Source organism: Arvicola amphibius, chromosome 2 (assembly GCF_903992535.2).
Source record: "Arvicola amphibius chromosome 2, mArvAmp1.2, whole genome shotgun sequence".
In the NCBI taxonomy this organism is placed as follows: domain Eukaryota; kingdom Metazoa; phylum Chordata; class Mammalia; order Rodentia; family Cricetidae; genus Arvicola; species Arvicola amphibius.
In genome coordinates this window covers 93809303-93823998 of record NC_052048.2, presented here as the reverse complement: position 1 = coordinate 93823998, position 14696 = coordinate 93809303, and the positions used below count along the sequence as shown (strand labels likewise).

Below are 14696 nucleotides of genomic sequence, written 5' to 3'. Positions count from 1 at the left end.
TACCCTTCATGATTGCATGAAAAACTGGATCATAACAACCATAAGGCAGTCCTTCTGCTTCTGGTTCTCAATCTGGGGTCACAACTCTGTTGCGGGTTGAAAAACCCTTTCCCAGGGGTGGCTTAAGACAATTGGAAAGATCAGATCATCACATTATGAATATCACATTATGAATCATAACAATAACTAATTTACGGCTGTGAAGTAGTAAGGAAAATAACTTTATGATTGTGGAACTGTATTAAAGGGTCATAGCATTTGGAAGGCTGAGAACCACTGATTTAAAAGGAAAAGAGAATGAAAAGGCAGCATAAATACAATTACAATGGTGTTCAGATTTAATAAAGATAGCGTGCAATACACAAAACTATAGATGAGGTTCAGAGACAATACAATAAAATACAATTACAAAAGCTGAAATAAACTAGTTACAGAAAGATGCACACTGTGTGATCTCACTTATGCAATGCACACAAAAATGTCAATTAATAGAGGCAGCGTGTAGAGTCGTGTCAGGGGCACTGGGGTGGGCAACATAGTTGATAATTAGCAGAGATGAAGCTTCTGCTGTGCAAAATAATTAAGTTCTAGATGCAGGGCGCAATGATTTGGTTAGTTAACGACAGTGTATTGTACAATTAAAAATCTGCTAAGATGATAGAACTCATGATAGAACAGAAAACATCAAAAATTCAAGGTAATTAACTCTATGTGTGAATCAGTTTCGATCCTGATTAGTCAAAAACCCGTTCATTTTTATTTTGAGGGGATCAAGAAAGCCTCGATGTGCTAACTATATATTCAAAGACACAAAAGAATTCATGTTAATTTGTTGTGCGTATAAATCCATAGCTCTGTAACCAATTTTCATACTATTGTGGAAACAAATAAAAGTTGCAAGGAATATTGCTTTCTTTCTACCAAAGAGAACAAGTCACACAGCACACAAACCAAGCCTCTATTACTACAGTATTCTTACAGTAAACCGTAAGGACGGAGGCTGTGTATAGAATGCAATAAAATCTGAAAAGAAAGACCACTGTCCTGGACAATGGGGGCAGCGGGTGCTTTCAGGCTTGGCAGAGGGGAAGTAAGAAAAGGAGGGTTCCACAAATGTACCCAAGAAGAAAATAGTGGAAATGTTCACATGTTCACATGCTCACAATTGCACCATGTGCAGGTCCTGGCCTGGAAGCCGAGAAGCCCTAGGAGTTCATGGCAGAAAGGGAATCAGGGTCAGTTTGCCAGCATGGTATCATGAAGCCAATGCTGACGAGGACAAATTTAGAACAGGAGGAAAAATATAAGAAGATACTCCGGCTGGCCATGGGGCTTTGGTCTGCCTGAAAGGACAGCAGAAAACTCAGATTTCAAATATTTCCACACTCTGGGTCCTATGAGAGTCGGAAGCAGGGACCATCCCTGGGAGCATTTCATGGAGGCGTGGGAGCCAAGGGATGTGGCCTCTGAGGCACAGTCAAGCCAGAGTTTCTACAGGAGCCAACATGGGGGAGATGGAGCTGAGTCGAGCGAATCAGGAAACAGCATCTACACGACATCCTAGACCAGCTGGTCTTCCTGTCTCTATCCGTAGATCTGCCTTCTCTAACACCCCATATAAATGCAGTCCATGTGTAGTCTTGGCCGTGGGCTTCTTTCACTTAGCTTAATAAGGTTTCAAGGTCTGTCTCCGCTGTAGCGCGTTTCAGTAATTCACATCTTTTATTGATCAGTGATAGTCCGTTGAATGGATATGCCACATTTTATTTGCCTATTCACCAGTTCACAAGCATTTGGATTTTACTTTTCGGTCCTTCAGAACAATGTCACATGTTAGTACTCAAATACAAGTTTTATGTATATGTTTTCATTTTGTTGGGCACATGCAGGAGCAGCCCTATCATGTGGTAACTTGAGCCTTAACCTTCGAGCATTTCAAACTGTCTCTCGCAGCAGACGGACCGTTTTAATTCCCTACTTGCCCGTGGACTGCAGCGTCTTCATAATCAAACAGCGCTTTTTATCATCTTCGTTTTGATGACAGCCACCCTTGTGGGCACTGGCTCATGGTAGCTCTCCCTCCTAGTTGATAATACTGATATTCCTTTTCCATGGATAATTATTTATTTTTGTTGGAGAGATGTCTGTTCAGATCTCTGAGCAATCTTTCATAGATCAAATTGTTTGTTGGTAGACAAAAACTTCCTTCAAAGAGGCATGCTTTTGAGTACTTTAAAGATATTTATTATTATTATTTGTTGTGCATGCAAGAATGTGTATGTGTGTGAAAGAGTGCGCGCGCGCGCGTGTGTGTGTGTGTGTGTGTGTATTATATGTAACTTAAGCTGTCCCTAAACTTACCATAAAGTCTGACTCACCTCCTTGCCCCAAACTTGCAATACTCCTTCCAGTTCCTGAGCTCTGAGATCACGGTCATGTGACCACCAATCCCCGTTAAGCTATTTGAATGTATACTGTCTTGAAGAATATTACTCAGAACTCACACGGTTGCTTGCTGTAGCTCCCCTGTTACTGAACACGATGGCAGGTCACTAGATGCATTAGCTAGAGACTGTTACCAATCTTCTGGCTGAGCATCAGAAGGAGAACTGTGGGGTAAGCAGATCCGTATGGACCAGATCATTGAGTCAGATTTTTGGGTGAAGCTTAGCTACTTTTATCATCAGATGTTTCTAATCACTCCAGTCTGGGACTCACTGCAACCCTTTGTATGGAAGACTGATGCCTGCTGCCCACCTTAGGGGCCACTGTGGAGGCTCCGACTGCGCAATCTGCCTTAGGGTTCCAGCCATACTTCTTGTGCAATGTCCTCCAAACCATCCCTCACTGGAACGACATTCATCAACCTTCCCCACCATACCCCTGCCTCCTGACTTTCAAAGAGGAGAGTGAGGCCTAGTGAAGAGACAGAGAGAGACAAAAAAGGGGAAAAAAAGTAAACGGATAAAAGATGCAATCAAAAAAAAAAGATGCTAAGGATCTGTGGGAAAATATGAGCATAGATTGTAGAACTCACTGAAAAGGTCAACAGGAATTTAAATCAGATCTTTGCCACTGAGGAACCCAAGGACAGATGTGTCTAATTTTGTATTATGTTTTGACCCAGCTTAATTATATCTATTTGACCCAGTTCAATTATATCCCATCACTGACTTCAAAAAGAATATTCAACATTGAAAGAAGACGTGTTAAATTCATTTAAGCTGTTACTACATGCTGCTCAGCCTTCTTTCCTCTCTCTACCCCTCGCTCCTTAACTCTTTACCACCCAGCCTCTGGATAGAAAGCAACAAACCCCAAATATTCCTTCTCAGGGTGACTGGTGACACCAGAATGCTCAACGTCATCTCCCATTTCAATTGTTCTCTTACTGCCCACTGGATATGAGGACTCCCTATGTTCTCCTAACTGCCTAGATTTGACCTACGTGGTTCTTCCTTCACAACCTCATTCTCTACACTTGACGTTCATATGGTACTCAAATCCCTGCTCAACGAAAGGCTACGTGCTAGGTCATAAAGATTCTAGGCTTTAGCCCCAGAATCTCAACTTAGTAGGGTATCCTTGCCTCTCTACTGTGGCATCTCTTCAGGACCCCTTGCCCACTGGCGCCCTCTTCAGTGTGGTGCCTGAAGTACAGCTCATCTGTCCTGCTCTTATTTGTTCTCCATTCTCCAGAGGATCTTAGCTCTTCTGTTTGCCTGTGAGCTCTGATTATGAGCCTTCAGTCTTGACTTGGCAAGTGTATTTGGTGCCAGCTTTATCAAACCAGCCCTTCCATTCCACACACCCCCACCCCGTTTTCTCAACAGGCCTTTGGTGCTCTGTCTAAATTGTACTTCTTGTTGTTCTTCAAACATGCCCCTTCTATTCTAATTTCTGCACCTCTCATTGCACTATTTCCATCTGGTGTAAAACTCCCCATCCCATCTGGGCCCGTAGAAACGTCTCCATTCTTTAAGACTCACTAAAGGGCCACCTGTTCAACATGTGTTGTCCTATCCCTCCTGTGGCCCCCCATTTCCAGAACCTAGATACAAGTTGTGTTCCCTTCAGTTCTCTGATGGCACATTATGCCTTTCTCAAGTCTTCTAGCTTGTCTCCAAGTAAACATCTGTCTGGTTCTCCACTTTAATCTGTCACTTTCCCACTAGGCTTATTCTCATTTAGTTCCCAATCCTGCTTGTGCGTGGCTGACATGGAAAAATCATATCATGCTAAACATATACTTTCTTGATTAATCTGCAAGCCACAGACTCTAGGGAAAATCTTCCTGAAGTCCACATTTTCCACCTCTCTTACCGTTGGTCTTTCTTAGAAACCTCCTTAAGGAATACTATATTTAAGCCATGGGCAGTGGTGGCTCACATCTTTAATCCCAGCACTCTGGGAGGTAGAGGCAGGCGGATCTCTGAGAGTTTGAGGCCAGCCTGGTCTACAGAGTGTATTCTAGGACAATCAAGATGACACACAGAAAACTTGCCTGCTCGGGGTGAAGGGGGTGATATTTAGGATAAAAAGAATTTTTTTTGCTGTGTTGTTTTTTTCTCCGGCTTTTTCATAAGACGTGTTTAGTTTAGGAATAAAGCATGTTCTTCCTAGTCAGTAACAGAGCGATGCAGGGGTGTTCAGAGAAGTTGCTGGCTGCTGTGACGGGCAGTTGGAGAGAACAAAGCAGCTGGAGGGACTCGGGTCCCCATCTTTCTTTCCTAACCATTCCCTGTGTCCTCAGCTCAGCTGCTCCCTCTTAGAATTTACGGGAAATAAAGCTACATTTCTAGAGGATATGAAAGGAGCTTCTTCTTAGTCTCTCTTTGGAAAAAGAAGCAGAATTTTGTACATTTTTTTCAAAATTCATATTTTCTTTATAGATTACAGTTATTTATAGTCCTAACAGAAAGCCACCAGACATGGAAATCAAGAGCTTGTTTCCTTATCTTAAGAAATTACAATATCTGTAAAGGGAGTTTTTGTATCATGGACATCAAATTTCGCTAAATGTATCCTTTAGCCACCAGGACCTCTCCTTAAAGAGGAAAACAATGCCCGCAGCACATGACCGAGCAGATCAGAGCGCATTGACAACAGGGAAAAGGAACTGAGCCCTCTCTCAGGCCACCTTGCCTGCCATGCAGTGGGGAGAGGCTTTCCAAGGCAAACCTCAGAGCCCTAGGGTGGACCAGTTGAAAACCAGTGCTTTAAATTCTCACACGTTTTATCTGTACTCCTTCAAGGTTCTGAAGATGAGTCCTGACAAGTGACTCAAAATTCAGGGTAGTGTAGAAAGCCAAGAAATCAAGACAATTAGACCAGCAAGGGGGGGGGCACCGAATTCTGTCAGGTAGGTGGGAGTCAGGGCAGACTCATGTGGTGTTTAGGGCTTCCCAGCGTGAGTGGACATGGGATTACTCTGGGCTCCTAGGTGTTTGGGAACTGTGAATGAATGCAAACTGTAACATTATTCTTAACCACTTCATGCATTGAATGCAATCACGCAAAATGTGTGCTATAACAATGGTAGGGAGGGGCTGGAGAGATGGCTCAGAGGTTTAAAGAACTGCCTGCTCTCCCAGGGGTCCTGAGTTCAGTTCCGGGTGACCACATGTGGGCTCAAGGCCATTTGTGGTGAGATCTGGTGCTCTCTTTTGGCCTGCGGGCGTGCATGCAGGCAGAGCACGTGTGCATAATAAATGAATGAATCAAAAAAAAAATGGCAGAGAACGATTAAAGTAACAAAGTGGTAAAGATTACAGGCAACTTATTTAAGGCTAATGATGGATCTTACTTTAATAATAATAATAATAATAATAATAATAATAATATATGCACACATGTGTACATATATTTCAGAAGAATCACAGGCAAATTCATCTTGAGTTCCAAGCTGAAATCCTTATCAAACCAAATGTAAATGAAACCAAGTCGAGCCAACCAATAACAGCAGGGAGGAATGGGGTTAGATCAGAAGCCAAGTATCCTTCAGTCAATGTAATTAAGAGTTTTGTTATCAGAATTCATGAGTTCCGGAGTCGCTCTCCTTTTTGAGCAGCTGTTTTAAATATGTCAAAGACGCCATGCAACACCTTAGAGGGCTTTCGCGCTACAACTTGGAAAGGTCGTCTACCATTTAATTAACAGAAGTGCTAGAAAATTCAGTCTATACGTGAAGGCATTCTGGCCATTTTCTTTAATATAAATACTTGACAAACTAAAGTGTCCAGCAAGTTAAAAAGGGCAGTGGGCGTGAATACAAAAGAGATGTCCAGCTGTGTTCCAGCTCGTGTGGGGTGTCGTTTAAAACAAAAAGGGGGCAGGGAGATGGCTCGGTGGGAAAGAGCAACAGCCATGCAAACCTGGTGACCTGGAATCCATGTTTAAAAAACGGGGTAGGATAGCCAGTATCTGTAATCCCAGCACTCCTAAAGTGAGATAGGAGACAGAGACAAAAGAATCACCCAGAAGTTTGCTGGCTGGTGAGCCTGGTGTATGCAGGGTAGAGCCTGGGGTATGCTGGGTGGGCCCTGGAGTATGCATATTAGAGTCTGCAGTATGCAGGGCAGGACCTGCAGTATTCAGAGTAGAAACTGCAATATGCAAGGTAGAGGCTGCAGTATGCAGGGTAGAGCCTGGGGTATGCATGGTAGAGCCTGGAGTATTCAGGGTAGAGTCTGCAGCATGCAGGGAGAGCCTAGAGAAGGCAGGGCAGAACCTGTAGTATGCAGGATAGAGTCTTCAGCATGCAGGGCAGAGCCTGAAATAGGTAGGACAGAGCCTGAAATAGGTAGGACAGAGCCTGGAGTAGGCAGGGCAGAGCTTGGAGCATGCAGGGCAGAACCTGCAGTATTTAGGGCAGAGAGTCTGCAGTATGCTGGGTGGAGGCAGAAATCATGAGAGAATGCCTCAAAATGCGGACTGAGAATCAACTCCTGAAAGATGACTTCTACATGCTCGTCACACACACGTAGGCACACACAGGCATACAGGCACAAAGGGGAAAAGAGTGGGAACACCAACCTAGTTTGAGTCAGCACAGTCAATCAAAAGAAAAAAACAGAATCTCTGTTTATTTAACAATGACTTTTAGGCCATTTTACACCAGAAAAAAATTGATTATATTGTTTTGGTAATGGAGACCTAACTGTTCTATTTAGTGTTTCTGCTGCTATGGCCAATCACTCTGACCAAAAGCAACACGCGGAAGAAAGGGTTTATTTGGGTTACACTCTTGGGTCACCATCTATCATTGAAGGAAGCCAGGGCAGGAAATGAAGCAGAAATTCTGGGGAAACCCTCCCTACTTGTTTGCTCTCTGGCTATCTCCCTGGCTCACAGAACTCAGCTGGCTTTCTTATCCAGTTTGGGGCCACCTAGGGATGCTGCTGCCTACAGTAGGCAACCAAGACAACACCCCAGACACAGTCACACGTTTTTCTGATTAATTGTTTAATATGGTTCCCTCTTCCTTCGTAACTCTGGGCTGGATCAAACTGACAATAAAAACTGGGGCAATAATCTTATGAACAAAGCCAGGATTTGAAAGATCCCAAAATAATTTTATGCAGTTAAATAATACACAAAGTAGATGGCACTGATGACAAATAGTCAGCCTGATTTCTGCTGTTCATCACTGCTCCCCTTGTACGTATAAGGGTACTTAGTGCTAATCCATGTCAGCTAATGTACTTGCTATTTTTCTTTGGAAGTGTAATAGTATTATACACAGAATCTTAAGGAAGTTTCATGATAAAGTTTTATGTATATCACACCAAAGCTAATCCTTATTAAAAAAAAAAACCATGGACCAGTTAAACCAAACTTTTGTTTAGGTTTCTAGAAATCAAAACGGGTGGAGGAAAACGGCTTAGAAATAATGTCAGAAAGAAATGCATGATACCACTTGGATTTGAGTTGAGTCTCATTGGAAATCTCTATAACTTCCCTACGAACAAGCTACGGAGCAAGTGCCAAGTTTCCATTCCTGTATTACAGGGCTCAGGACTTACTTTCAAAATCCAGGAAAAAGTGTGGATAATTCTCAATTTCCCGGGTCAGGACTTTGAGCAGGTTTCCCATGCCAGCAAACCTAGAAAAGATAACACAAAAGCAAATACCATCAGGGATGTAAAAAGGAAGCATACAGTTCCACCGTCACATCCTTTTTTTTTTTTTTTTTTTTTTTTTTTTTTTTTTTGGTTTTTCGAGACAGGGTTTCTCTGTGGCTTTGGAGCCTGTCCTGGAACTAGCTCTTGTAGACCAGGCTGGTCTCGAACTCACAGAGATTCACCTGCCTCTGCCTCCCAAGTGCTGGGATTAAAGGCGTGCGCCACCACCGCCCGGCCCGTCACATCCTTAAGCCCGAGAGGAGAGCAGCTCCATCAGGTCTGGAACCCCACAGCTCAGCCTTGAGCTGCTGGGAGCTAAGCTACTCTGGAGTTCTCTGAAGCACAGTAGTGACAGATGTGTGTGTCACAGGCCTCTGAAGAAGACACTTGCACCCTGTATCTCATTCACATAACAATAACAAGTGCTGTGGGACAATGGCTTTACCCTGTAAACATTTGTTTCTTGTACTTGTTTAATAAAATGCTGGTTGGCCGGTACCTAAGCAGGAAGTATAGGCAGGTGACCATGCAGGAAGTAGAGGAGGGGCAATGAGAACAGAAGAATTCTGGGAAGAGGATTCTGCAGTCTACAGTTGTGACCCAGCCACAGAGAAAGCAAGATGTGACTGCCTTGCCGAGAAAGGTACCAAGCCACGTGGCTAACTCAGAAAAGAATTATGGGCTAATGTAAATTATAAGGATTAGTAAATAAGAAGCCTGAGCTAATGGGCCAATCAGTTTATAACTAACGTAGACCTCTGTGTGATTCTTTGGGACTTAACAGCTGCAGAACCAGGCGGGACAGAAAACCTCTGTCAACAAACAACAACAACAACAAATGAGTTCCCTCTTAAAACTTAAACTTCTTTGAAGTGGAACTTTGACTATTTCTATGAAATGTTCCCCTTCGCCTATTACAAGCCCCTGTAACCATACAGCTGACATCTCTACCTTGCTTTTCTTTCCTGCCAGTGTAGAACAAACCATATCACTGGGTAGCTATAACAGAGATAGGATGTCATTAAAACATCTGTCAGGAATAGTAAGGGTTTCTCTTTTATCTTCTCTCTTGTATTATTTTTTTTTCTTCTCTCCCTTCCTTCCTCTTCTTGCTTACTCTCCCCATCTCTCTCAGACTTGCTAGGTAGCCTAGATCTCTAGAGTCTTGCTCTGTAGTCCATCCTGGCCTTGAACTCACACTTCTCCCACCTTGGCCTCCAAAGTGCCGAGGCTCCAGGTGTACACCAGCCTGTCCAGCATAAATTTCCTAAATCTTGTGAGAAGGAGTTCAGGACACAGACTTTGGGTCCCAGGGACTCTCTTGATACACTTAAGAGGCAAGATTTTTCAAACTGGAACTCCTAGACCAGTAACCGGCTTTCAGCAGTTGGTGTTCTGATGATGAAACAACTCCTACATAAAATACAAAAATGTAAAGTTTGAGGCTGGTGAGATAGCTCAGGCAGGTAAGGGTACTTGCTGCTAAGCCTGTCAACCCGAGTTTAATTCCTGGATCCCACATAGTGGAAGGCAGGAACTTATTCCAATCCCATCTACTAATGGGTCATCTGACGTTTACATATGAATGAGTGTACGTGTGCATGTGTGTGTGTCTCTCTGTGTGTGTGGTGTGTGCATGAGCACACAGACAGACATGTAGATAGACACACAGAGACACACACACATACACATAACAATAAATGTAATCTTCAAAGAAATAAAAGGCATAATATCAAGTCATTCTCAACAAAACAGCACCGTCAGGGAGTGGATAGTAGGCTCAGAAATTAAGAGTTCTTATTTCTGTTGCAGAGGACATTAGATCCCCACAGCCTTTGGATATGCTTAGGAATTCTGCTGGAAGATGGGTTTAGTAGACTGCATGTAGCTCTCCAGAGGAGATCAATGGAGCAATGCACTCCATTTCTCTCTTCTGAAGAAACACCTTCCCTATCCTTTCTTCTGCTCTGCTTTTCATCCCCTGCCTTCACACCATTTTCTGTGAAAACATATCCGAGCGAGTTCTACGTACCACAAACTCTGCCAGAAGTAGAGGTCATCATGGGTCTGGTCCATCCTGTACTAGGCAGTATTCTTAAGTCCTCCTAGACCTCATTTTAATGAGCAATTCCAGTTCTGAGCTGGAAGCACTTCTTAGAGGAAGATGATTCATTTAATAGTAGGCTGGACTTCGTACCTAACAACTTAATGGAAGTTAAATATTCTTAACTTCCCCGTTTTGCTGCTATGAGTGTGTCCCAGATTCACATCCTTCTAAGCTCCTGTTTTGTAAATGATTTTCGTGCCAGAATCCATCCCTACATGGGAAATACGCCAAGCCTTTGAAGTTTGTAAAAGCCACAAGCCAATAAATGTAGAGATATCTCCAAATGTGACCCGTAGAACTTTACCTCTTCATAAGGTTATTTGAGATGGTTGGCCAACTGCAGTAAATATGTTGGAACATAATTCTAACATCAGCCAGGCTCAGTTACTTGGAACATTTGGGATCCTAGATGTGTGGGCTTTCAACCCAGGTACATCTGGAACAGTGACTCACGGGCATGATGCACTATTACGGGTTAATTCTGTTAACCTTGGAAGCATTTTTTCAAACCCAATGCAAGATCCCTACATGAAATATAGAAATATTTCATCTCAATGTTTTCATGAGAAAAACATGTGTACTTGCTACTTTTTTCCAAGGTCAATAATGCAGGAGATTTTATTCTCATTTAGGTAAGTTTACCAAGTAAATGGGAACATCATAAAAATGGTCAAATAGAGCTATCATCTATCTATCTGTTTGTCTATCATCTATCTATCATCTATCTATCTATCTATCATCTATCTATAATCTATATCTCTATATATACATATGTCATCTCTATCATCTATCTATCTTCTCTATATCTATCATCTTCTCTACATCTACATATATCATCTATCTATCTATCTATCTATCTATCTATCTATCTATCTATCTATCATGAACATATTCAGAATCAAACCCAGGGCCATGAATATGCTCTCTCTGAGCTACATCCCTAGCCCACCATGGTACCTTTTTAAACTGAACCCTGAACTCCACCTAGAAAGGCCCCTCTCCAATCTGTTGGCATAGCTCCTACATGAGCACACTGCTATGTACCATGGTACTAAGGAGAAAACTTGATTAAGATAGATTTAGACTTGAGATTAGACATATTTTATCGCATTAAATAAAAGAATAATATTTCAGTCTGCTGGAGGATGCAGATACTGACATAATTAAGTTGAAGCCAAGAGAATAAAAAGGGCTGGTCACAACCAGGACACAAAGTGGAGGCCACTGGGCCAGGAGCTAGAAAAGGCATTTTGTATCTGAACTTTTGCAGACTCAAAGAGCAGGAGATAAAAATAGTCTTTTTCAGGATTCAGTATTCAAAAAAAAATGAAGATCACAGTGGGTAAATATAGACATCATAGTTAAGAGCAAGTGAAGACAAGAAAAATTCCCCTCTGGCTCAGAGTGGCTGCTTCAAAGAGGATGTCTGAGGATGTACTGAGTCACAGTTCCCATGGCAGAGCAGACATATGGGTGGCAGAGCTGCCTGCTCTGGCAATCCAGGGGTGTACTCTGCAGAGCTGGGAAATCTGGCTTGCACATTCTATCCAGTGACTTCATGGCCACTCCCTTCTATGACTCCTGCTTCTGTTTCAAGAGTTGTCAGCTGCTTGTCATTCCTCCCCAGCTGCAGAAGTTTACGTCAAAGCCAATACAACCATGCAGAAGGTACTCAGAGCCCCTGAGGAACCTTCTTCTTTAAAATAATGTCATCTGAGAACAATGTGGCCACAACTTATTCCTGCTCTTTGGTCTTATAGAGAACATGCTACTGTTCACAGCTTCCCTTCAAGAACTGATTGAGCCTGTGTTGAGCCTCTTCATACACAGCACAGGTGCAGGTGGAGAATGCAGTGAGGGAAGCCACGATCTCATGGCAGGTGATACACAGCCTACTTGTAGCCTAGCATCCACCTAGGAGTTGACTCTAGCTGAAAGGACATAAACACATCAAGCGTTCAAAGATGTTCATTGATTATCTATCTATATATGGAAATAAAAGTTCGTGCCCATACTTATGAACAACATCCACATTTTTATACGGAGTACTTACTCTGTGTTTATAAGCTTTCCCACACTATTTCTTCAAATCTTAAAACTTTCAAGAAGTTATGTTTATGTTCTCATTGGTTGACAGCAAAAGAGGGCATTCAAAATGGGTAACTGACCAATGAACTCACCCTTGGCTTTGAAAGTTTTAGAATGCAAACTTCAAGTTCTTTTCTCCACTGGAGACAAAGTACCACAACAGACACTCCAGGGCCCCTGTCTGTGGACATCAGAAAACCTACAGTCTTCAGAAAGTGTATGAAGGATATGGTGGTGTTAATGCAGGCACACAGTCCCTTTTCTGTGGAAAGACTCTATAGCTTCTATTACATGCCAAAAGGGTTTGCTCTGAATCGGCTTTGTGGCATATAGAGGAAGCTTCTCTTCTTCAGAAATTCAGAGAAAAGATGAACCACATGAGGGCAACATCTCCTGGGCAAGTCTGCTTCACTCAAGAAGGAAGCTGCCACTCATAGAGTCTGAGGAATATGGGTAGAGGTGAGAGTTTTTCCATCGGGGGGTATTAGGAGTTAGGAAATGAAGGATATGCAAGAGGGGGTGACTGGCTAAGATCCCTCCAAATAGTAAAGACAAAGGGAGTTTCTCTGGTCATGCTGGTGTCTGTGTAGAGAACTTGCGTGGTCTTGACATGGGAAGCATCCATCTTTAAGGGGTGGCAATTTTGGATATACAAATGATGATATTTTTATACATATATTATCACTCTCCAGGCTCTCAGTTCAACTGACATTTATAGAACTGGCTCTACTATTACTTGGTGTAAAATTCATAACATTCCAAATGAAATTATTCACTGCTAACATTTCTAGTTTCAAAAAAGTAGAAAATAAATTAACTATCTCTCTTTTTTCTCCCTCTCTCCTGAGAATTCTACTTTGGTTTGGAAGAAAAAGTTTAAATGCCAGCATTAGCTATCTTCCCAGAATATAAAGCCAAATGCAAACAATCAAGTCTTATTATTTATTTATTTATTTATTTATTTATTTATTTATTTATTTAAAAGCTATGTACAAGCTTGGCGGTGGTGGCACACACCTTTAATCCCAGCACTCAGGAGGCAGACGTAGGCAGATCTCTGAGTTTGAGGCCAGCCTGGTATACAGAGCACGTTCCAAGACAGCCATAGCTACAAAGACAAACCTTAACTTGAAACCTCTCCCCTCCCATCCCACAAAAATAAGAAAGGAAGGAAGGAAGGAAGGAAGGAAGGAAGGAAGGAAGGAAGGAAGGAAGGAAGGAAGGAAGGAAGCAAAAGCTGTGCCTCATAATTTAAGGGATACAGTCAGTGCCTCATTGGCTCACATAGTTGAAAGCTTGGTGCCTGTTGATGACTCTGTTTAGGGAGGTACCACTGGATTGCTGGAGGAAGTACATCACTGGGGGTGGGCTTTGAGAGTTCATAGCCTCACCCTAGTTCTGGTTGGCTCCCTCTGCCTTCACGTTTGCAGCTGAGCCAATCTCCCGGCTTCCTTTTCAGATGCCATGCCTCCCTGTCGTAACTGACTCTTGCTCCTCTGGAACCATAAATCTATAAGTTGCTTTGGGTCCTAGCATTTTTATCCCAAGTGCAGAGAAGAAACAAACAAAAGGAAACCTTCATTGCTTTCCACAAACAACACCTAACAGGCTGTGGGGAAATGTGAATAAGGACCTTTAAACCATGTACATCAAGATCTCCATGATCAGTTTTCAGGAGCTGGTTTTATAAAAATCCATCTAGAAGACTTTTTTTTTAAGTTATGACCATGTGGAAAATGAATTGCTATACCAGAGCAGAAATAAATCTTTAGGAATTCAGGACAATCAAGGGCAGAGGGAGAAAACAAAATGGTGGTCTTAACAGCGTTTGTTTTGCAACAGTTTTTTTTTGAAGGTTTAAGATAGAAACTATGTCAGTGCCCCCATCAGAAAGGGTGGAGTTCACTAGCACTTTGAACGAGCCACTATCTTCCCGAGTCTAGCATATTTAGTCTTTTGGTACAAAGACTTTAAAGAATCAAAGACTCACATTAACTGCAGCTCCATATTTGGGAATTAAGAAGTTATAGTTGATGAAACTCTTGTAGACCAGGCTGGCCTTGAACTCACAGAGATTCGCCTACCTCTGTCTCTGGAGTGCTGGGATTAAAGGCATGTGCCAACACCACCTGGTTTAAGGCATTACTTTGTAAAGTACAGTGTGCTTCCATCACTCAAGGGTTTGCACTCTCTGTTAGAAGTGTCTCACCCATGCATGCTGACGGAGCAGGCTCAGTTCTCCCCCAACAAGGACATCCTCAGTGGGAATTAGAAGCTTTGCACACTGTTCCGCCATCCCATGGAGAGTCATCTGTGTGGCCCCTCAGGGGCTTACCTACTTCCTACAAATAGCATCCAGCTCAATATTGCCAAGCTCA

The 14696-nt window shown here is 42.6% G+C and overlaps 1 protein-coding gene across 1 annotated transcript in view; it reads right to left on the bottom strand.

Moving 5' to 3' along the window:
• Nucleotides 1-14696, bottom strand: part of Cyria (CYFIP related Rac1 interactor A) — a 107776-nt gene that overhangs the window by 27709 nt on the left and 65371 nt on the right. The window contains exon 3 of the mRNA XM_038318831.2: nucleotides 8025-8104. Coding sequence (XP_038174759.1) covers nucleotides 8025-8094 — 70 coding nt within the window. The 5' untranslated portion in view covers nucleotides 8095-8104. The remainder of the gene's footprint in view (nucleotides 1-8024; nucleotides 8105-14696) is intronic.